The following is an 8,270-nucleotide window of genomic DNA, read 5'->3' on the forward strand; positions in this document are numbered from 1 at the left end:
CCAAAGCTTCCTCCTCTCCCTGCCAGTGCCCAGCCAATGTCACCCTGTTCTTCTAAGTTCTTCTAAGCCTTCTGATGTTTACATTTTTGTAATGGAGTTTCTCACACACTTTTATGTAAATAATGATTGGGTTTGCATTCTTTTCTGGAGGAGGAGAAGTTTGAAGGACTGTTGGTTTGACCAGTGTCATTGGAGAGGTGGCAATTGTCACCATGATATTTTATGAAAAATCCCTTTGCCAGGATTTCTTCTCCTGGGAAGCTGGGAAGCTTCAACTTCTCCCTGTTTTGCTACTTTGGAATGTGATTTGGAGAACTGTTTATCCCAGCATGTGAATTGTTATTACTTAATGGCCAATCCCAGTCCAGCTGTGTCCGACTCTCTGAGTCAGTCATGGGTTTTTATTATTCATTCTTTTCTAGCCTTCTGTCTGTATCCTCTCTCTATAGTTTAGTATAGTTTTAATATATCATTTCTTTTAATATAATAGAATATCATAAAATAATATATCAGCCTTCTGAGAACGTGGAGTCAAATTCTCATTTCTCACCTCGTCCTGGAGACCCCAACAACACAACAGGCAATTTCATCCTCCAATCCAAGGTCACTTTTGGAATTCTTTACATATCGAGGTTGAGAAATAATCTTCTTTTTTACCTCGGAGGTTCCAGCGTGCATGTCATTTTATTTCGTGTCCTATTGCAACAAGCCCCTGCTCCTGCTGCAGTGAGATGTGTTTTCCCACCATCCATCAGCCCAAAGAGAGCTCTTATGGCTTTATTGCAGCCTCTCTGGGAGCACTGATTGCACTGTGCTTAATGGCTCTGCACAGATCCAGCTCCGGATGAGTTGCTCTGAGTGCCTGCAGGGGAGGTCAGCCAAGGGCATTGTGTGATCTATCTGGGACTCCTGCCTGGCTGGGGAGGGCTGCAGAGCTCTGCATGCAGAGGAGGAGGAGGGCAGAGGGGATGTGAGAACCTGGGCATGGGGCACTGTGAGACACAGACAGCCCTGCTGCTGTATTTGTATTTGTGGGGTGCCCCAGTGAAGGAAGGAATTAGGAATCTGACTCCATGTTCTTAGAAGGCTAATTTATTACTTTATGATACTATATTATATTAAAGAATACTATACTAAACTATCTAAAGAATACAGAAAGGATACTTACTCAATGCTAATAAGATAATAATGAAAACTTGTGACTCTTTCCAGAGTCCTGACACAGCTTGGCCCTGATTAGCCAATAAGTCAAAACAATTCACATGAAACCAATGAAACCATCCCTTGTTAGAGAAACAATCTCCAAACCACATTCCAAAGCAGCAAAACAAAGGAGAAGCAAATCAGGATAAGAATTGTTCTCCTTTTTCTCTGAGGCTTCTCAGCTTCCCAGGAGAAAAATCCTGGGTGAAGGGATTTTTCCAAAAAATATGAATGTGACAAGACTCTTCTGAGTCTTGTGGGCTGCATTAAGGTTAGAAAATACTCTGCAAGAAAGGCATGTTACTAATTTGAGTGATACTTCAACACTCTAGGATAGTTTTGAGCAACTTGTGCTGCTTCCACTTGAATTTGAAAGGCCTTGGTTTATGTCCAGGCAGCTTTCACTGCTCTGATTACTCACTGCAGTTTGAAAGGCTGCCTGCATCCAACAGAGGTGTGTTGTGTCTGCTGCCCAAGAGGCAGCAATCCTTCCAAAATGTGTACAGTTGTCCTGGATGGCAGGGAGAAGCATTAGGGTCTGGGCAGCAAAGGCTGCACTGCAAACCACGCCAGCAGGCACTGCAAGAGAATGAGAAGAAAACATTCACACTAAGCTGCAGCTGGAAAAAACAAGGTGCAGGGCTCAGGAGCAGACCCAAACCACAGCATCCAGAGCGGTGTAATTAATTACATCTCTTTTGTGTGGCTCAGCATGGAGAGGGCCAGCAGCTCCTGCCTGCAGCCTGAGTGCCCTCTGCTGTCACCGCCCAGGGACCCAGCTGGAGGAGTGATTTGCAGAAGATTTCACAACTTTTGTGACATTTGTAAAGCCGGTGTGTTTATTACAGCACTGGACACGTGTGGGGATCGTTTCCCTTAAATGACATGTGTACCTCTGGGAACTCCAGATCCTTTTTTATCTCCCTCTCAAATACATATGCATGCAATTTCACAATAGGTTCATACGTATTCATTCTACTGATTTCACTTTATATTTGCTGCTTTTTTTTTTTATCAGAAAGAACTCCTGGGTCATCCTGCCCTGTCTGCTGCAGCCCCTCTGTGGTAAACAATGCTATCTTTTTATAAATGGAAGAAGGCAATGTTCTCACTGCAGGTCATGGAAACAGTTGGGAACAGGGCTCTGGGTTTCCCTGGCATGTTTTGAGACACAGGGTCTGTGGTTTTCTTTATTTTTTTCTTCCCACTCTAACTTCCAGAAAATATACTTAAGGAATCCCTTCAAGTTAATGAGTGCCCAAGTCAGGGAAGTGAGCAGGAGAGACAGCTGACTCAGGCTGGGTGCTAGGGATTAGAGACTAACAGAGGAGCTCTGCAGGATTTTTAGGTGATCTTCTATCTGACAGAGAACCCCAGTGCAAGTGGTGAGGTGCACTCCCAAATTCATTCACATTCTTTGCACAGTCCTCCTGAGGAAGGACAGGCAGTGGCTCCTGGCACCTTGCACACACGTTCCTATGCAGGAAGGCCAAATGCTCTACAGCCAGCAGCAGCACCGTGCAGAAACCATCCAGAGGCTGGGGGATGGATGCCCTGAGGGAAGCCAACTGCAGCATGCAGGTCCTGGCTGAGCAGAGCTATGGCTCCAGTGTCACACTGCTGCCGGTGACACGGGCGCCGTACCAGCCCTGCCAGAACAGCGTGTCCTGCCCGCCGTGCTCAAAGCGCACAAAGCGCACCCCGGGGCCGTAGCTGGAGAAGGCGTGAGAGATCTGTGGGACAAGAGATAAAACAGTTGTTGGTAAGTGTCAGAACACCACAAACCTGCTGTTGTTCAGTGCACAGAGCCTTCAGCCCCGCTGGGCACAGGCAGACCTGCCAGGCTGGGTAACAGTGGGGGCATTCACAGTGGGAGAAGCTTTGATCCCATTGTTCCGAGGGCACTGAATTACTCCCAGTTGGACATTGTGGGCCCAGTTGTGGCCCCTCAGTTTGGGAAGGACATTGAGACACTGAGCACATCCAGAGGAGGCAACGAGGCTGGAGAGGGGCTTGGAACAGAAACCCTGTGAGGAATGACTGAGGGAGCTGGGGGTGTTCAGCCTGGAGAAAAGGAGACTCAGAGGTGACCTTATCACTCTCTACAGCTCCTGAAGGGTGGCTGTGCTCAGCTGGGGTTGGTCTCTTTCTCCAGGTAGCACTGACAGAACCAGAGGACACAGTCTCAAGCTGCTTCAAGGGAAATATAGGTTGGATATTAGGAAAAAAGTTTTTTACAGAAAGAGTGACAAAGTTCTGGGATGGCTGCCCAGGGAGGTGGTGCAGTCATCATCCCTGGGTGTGTTTAACAAAGCCTGGATGTGGCACTGGGTGCCAGGCTTTGGTTGAGGTGTCAGGGAACGGGTTGGACTCGATGATCTTGAAGGTCTCTTCCAACCTTGTGATTCTGTGACATCTCCTGCACCTTACACCTGCTAGTGGTCACTCAGCAAGTTTCCAGTAAAGCAGCCTCCCTTTTCCTTTTTCAGTCATAGGATTATGGCTCCAGAGAACACATGACAGAGCCTCCTCCTCCCCTTGGAGAATTCTTCTGCTTAAAAAACATTCCTGATTCATGTAGGTCAGGTGTCACCTGCTGAGCCCATACCTGTAACTCACCTCAGTCCAGCTGCCATCATTTCCCTCTGGGATGGTGACAGTGTCACTTTTGTACTCAGCCAGCACATCCTCATTCTCAGAGAGCAGCTTCACACACAGCTCATAGAGACAACCAGCATCACTACGTCCTGCATACCTACAAGGAGAGCCCAGGTGTTGGCATTACCTGTAAGATCTCTGCAAAGGCTCACCATGCTCACCAAGTGACTGCAGCCTTGCTTTGAGATGGAAATCTGCAATGGTTCTTTAGCCTGGTCCACCACCTCCCTTCACTGACCACAGGAACTTGGGCATTGGAGTTCATGTGCTCCAAAAGCCTGTGGGAGCTGCCTGGGAGCCCTGTGCCACATCCAGGATCTTGGCAGCTGAGGTTTTAAGGCCCAATATATATATATAAAAATTTTATTTATATAATTTATATATATATAATTTATATATATGTTTATATAATTTTCCATATATATAATATAGTTATATATTTAGGTATTTTTATATCTATTTTATATATAGTTTTATATATATATATATAGTTTTATATATATTATACATTTATATATAAAATAGATATTTTTATATTTTTAAGCATTTTACTATATTTTAATCTATTTTTATATTTTTATATTCATAGATTTATATATATCATATATATATAAGGTCTATGCCCTCCCTCTCTTCCTTATCTTTCTTAACCCTCTGCCTGTCCTCAGAGCCTTCCTTAATACTTACCAGTCTCTTACCATGATTTTAGGCTGGGTTGTATCCATCAGCTCTTCCCAGTAGCCCTCAGCCCTAAGGTCAATGACCTGAGCCTTTCGACACCACCTGAAACACAAGATGCTAATTGGGATCACAGCCCCTCCTGGGAGAACCAAAAATGCCCCCTTTCCTGAGCAAGAGAAGAAAGCAGCCTTACTCAAAAGATGTCACAAAGTATTTATGGACTTCTTCACTAGGAAATTCTTTTCCAAAGTCCCCTGGGAGCTCTTCAATTTTCCAGCCATCACCTCCATTCTCTACCTCTCCCCAGTGCTCCAAGCCTTCTGCAAATGGCAGAAAAGAGACTTGGATGAGTCCTGTGGATATGGGGAACTTGACCATCTCCCACTGGGACCTTCCCCTGGCTTGTGAAAGTTTGATATTAGACAGAGCACTGATTTTATATGTAGAATATGGATATGTTGGTTAAGTAGAGGTCAGGCAAAAACCTTTAGTCTGACTGAGCCTAATCACACCAAACTTTAACATTCCCCAGCAAAGTGGCTGTGTATGTGTGGGTTTAAGAAAGTACTCCAGGGAAAGAATTTAGGTATTCTGAAGTGTCACCCTTTTCAGTGTCACAGCACACAAGGACTCTGGGGACAGATGCTGATTCCTTTGTTTCTAAGTTTTCTAAAGCACTAAGTGGTATTTTCTGAAGCAAAAGATGTTAAACATTGGGGTTTTCAAGAGGCAAACCTGGATGTTGCAAAAGCTTGCAGAAGGTCACTTGTAAACAAAATGGGGAAGCTGTGTTGATACTGCTTTGGTCTATGATGTGTGAAATTGTTGCTGCTTGGGTTGTGAGGCTTGGTTACTGCTGCTTATTGCTAAACAGCTTATAGCTCTGGCAAGCGAAGGTCATAGATTCAGAATGATGGCACATGGGGTGTGTGCCCAGTCTGTAACATGGGCTGAGGTGAGGAGAGTAAAAACATGATTGGCCTGAGCTGCTCCAAGGAGAGAACCTGGAAGGGCTTGGGGAGCTGAGGGCAGACTCACCCCTGAGCTGGGAAAGGCTTCATCTCTCCTGTCCTGGCTTGGCAAGAAGCCATACAGAAACAAATGCCACAGCCATTACTGTGTTGGATGGTTTCTACAAAGGACATCTCTGTGCCTCAAACATGATTTAGATCCTTGCAGAGGTTAGATAAAGTGAATGTTATGTAAAGCCCTTTGCAAAGGCCGATGATTATCAAGGGCCTTTGTGCTCATTAAATTATTTGGCTGCATGGATTGAGTGACTTGACTCTTGGGCCGGGAGAAAATTCTGCAACATGACAGCAACTAAGATGTATTTTCAAAGACCAAACATACACAATTCTCAGTGACTGGTCACCTCTCTGACACCCTGAAGCTTGTTGTGATGTCTCTCACCTTCACCACATGGGTTCTTGATGAGATTCCTCCTTTTCTTACTCAGGAAGTAGAAGCTTTGCCAGTTCTCTACATCTGACTCTGCGCTGGCGAGGCCTTCCTGCTGACACTTCAGGATCCACAGTGCAGCTCCATCAACCAGGTTCTTCCACTGGCAGCAGACCAGGCGGCACACCAGCACCAGCTCCACGGCAGGAATGGAGGCCAGGATCCGGACCAGGACTGCTTCAGGGAGGGACTCCATCCCTGGGGCAGGTGGGCACAGCTGACTGAGAGACAGGGTGGAAAGCAATGGTGAGAGTTTCCCACCCTCAGCAATGCCAGACACTGATGCAGTACAAAAAAAGGGAAAATGAATATGTTATCTGTCACAGACATATTTTATGAAAAGTCCTTTCGTTAGGATTTTTCTCCTGAGAAGCCTCAGAGGAAAAGAAAAACCATAATTATCTGCTGCTGTGGAATGCAACAGGTGTATCTTTGATTGATCCATGTTGGTTGTTTCTAATTAATGGCCAATCACAGTCAGTTGGCTTGGACTCTGAGAGTCACGAGCTTTTGTTATTCATTCTTTTCTATTGCTTGCTAACCTTCTGATGAAATCCTTTCTTCTATTCTTTAGTATAGTTTTAGTATATCATTTTCTTTCAATATAATATATATCATAAAATAATAAATCAAGCCTTCTGAAACATGGAGTCAAGATTCTCATCTCTTCCCTCATCCTAGGACCCCTGCAAACACCACCACAGCTATCTGAAGGCAGGATTTTTGATTCCTAGCCTCAAGGTCTCCTGTTCCTCATTACATTAATAGCCTGAAGCAGATTACTATTTATATATTTTAAGTAAAAGCCCTGAATTCAATCTGCCCACAAAATGTATGTATTTGACCATGAAGTTTGTTCATTTTCCAGGCTGGAATCAGTCCTTCCAGAATCTCTGCTGCTGCAAAAATCAGCTTCCTAGTAATGATTTCCTCTGCAGAGGAAGGCACATGGGTGCTTGTTCTGCCTTTAAGAACATCCCTAATAACAAATGCTGCAAAGCAGTACTCAAATATCAGTGTTAAGCTTCTTGCCAGCCACCTTTGCAGTGGCTCATTCTATATCTGACATTCTTTCCCTCAGAGTGCTGGCACTTAATCAGGAGCCTGTATAAAGAAAAGGTCTGAGCAAAACTGAAAATAACTCAGCTGATATTCTATAATACTCTAATTTCTATGGCCTCATTACTGGAGGAATAAAGTCAGAAGTGTTTGCTGTAACTTCATGTGCTAATGCTGAACTCCAAACAGCTCTCTGCTGCCCTGAGGCCCAGGTGCAGGTGCTGCAGGGCTATGGAATGATGAGTGTGCAAATTCAGAGCCCATGGCATCCATGAGGGATGCACTGTGACACTGCTTTGATGTCAGCTGAGTCCTGGTGCTGGGAAGCTGCTGAGATTGCAGCACAGCGCATGGATGCAACCAAACTCCTCAGGAATTACTCACTAAGTCTAGGAGAGCACTAAGAACAGAGGTGAAATACCCTGGCATGCAACTAAACAAAATACAGCAGTGCCAAACCTGGCAAGGAAGGGAAGAAACTGGGAGTCACTGCTGTAGCAGCATCCTACATCTAGATGCTCAGATGCATCCTCTATCTGCACTGCACCAGCAGGGGCAAACTGTAATTTAAAACTCGCGGACAGAATTAATGATTTCGTATTCCCCCCACACTTGCAACCCTCAACCACAGTCCCGAAGGCCAAAAGGTAATTTTTTAAAAGCAGATGGGAGGGATCATACTGGTTTCATTTCGTACAGGAATTTCAGAAGCTTCTCCTGCTCTCTGCGTGCTGACAGAGCGCTGTTAGCCAGGCTTCCTCCTGCACACGGGAGAGGGATGGAGGTACCCCTTTCCTTTCCTTTTTCTTTTCCTCTTTCCTTTTTCTTTTACCTTTTTCTTTTTCCTTTCCCACCCCAGCCAAGCGCCCAAACCGGCAAGGCTTTGCATCACGGACACGCTCCGGGCAGCGCGCATCCCCTGATGTGTGCGGGGCACTCGCGCGTCCCTTCTCTTTCCCCAAGAGACACCCCGCGAAACCCGCGGAGGCTCGGGTTGGGGGGGGGCACCGAGCGCTCTTACCTGAGCCGCAGGGGCCGCACCGAGCACGGCACACGGGACTGGGGCGCCTATCAGAAGAACCGGGACCGGTCAGAGAGAACCGGGTCCCGCCCAAAAGCGGCCCCGCCCAAAAGCGGCCCCGCCCAAAAGCGGCCCCGCCCAGAAGCAGCCCCGCCCAAAAGCAGCCCCGCCCAAAGGCGGCTCCGCC

The 8,270-nt window shown here is 46.2% G+C and overlaps 1 protein-coding gene across 1 annotated transcript; it reads right to left on the bottom strand.

Annotated features, from left to right (window-relative positions):
* Window positions 1-2,028: 2,028 nt before the first annotated feature.
* Window positions 2,029-8,113, bottom strand: LOC115912257 (F-box only protein 2-like). Its single transcript, XM_030963727.1, has 6 exons — window positions 8,084-8,113; window positions 5,956-6,282; window positions 4,736-4,862; window positions 4,549-4,644; window positions 3,823-3,958; window positions 2,029-2,936 (listed from the first exon to the last, which is right to left on the bottom strand). The coding sequence occupies exons 2-6, from the start codon at window positions 6,197-6,199 to the stop codon at window positions 2,802-2,804; spliced, it is 738 nt and encodes a 245-aa protein (XP_030819587.1). The 5' UTR covers window positions 6,200-6,282; window positions 8,084-8,113; the 3' UTR covers window positions 2,029-2,801.
* Between the last annotated feature and the right edge of the window lie 157 nt (window positions 8,114-8,270).

The sequence above is a fragment of the Camarhynchus parvulus genome, chromosome 21 (genome assembly GCF_901933205.1).
Source record: "Camarhynchus parvulus chromosome 21, STF_HiC, whole genome shotgun sequence".
NCBI classification, from domain to species: domain Eukaryota; kingdom Metazoa; phylum Chordata; class Aves; order Passeriformes; family Thraupidae; genus Camarhynchus; species Camarhynchus parvulus.

What these genes read in the sequence shown, in the direction of transcription:
- LOC115912257 (XM_030963727.1), bottom strand. Translation starts at nt 6,199, where the DNA reads ATGGAGTCCCTCCCTGAAGCAGTCCTGGTCCGGATCCTGGCCTCCATT. An exon ending in CAAGAACCCATGTGGTGAAG is followed by an intron (nt 4,863 to 5,955) that starts GTGAGAGACATC and finishes TGCCATTTGCAG; the next exon opens with AAGGCTTGGAGCACTGGGGA. An exon ending in TACTTTGTGACATCTTTTGA is followed by an intron (nt 4,645 to 4,735) that starts GTAAGGCTGCTT and finishes CTTGTGTTTCAG; the next exon opens with GTGGTGTCGAAAGGCTCAGG.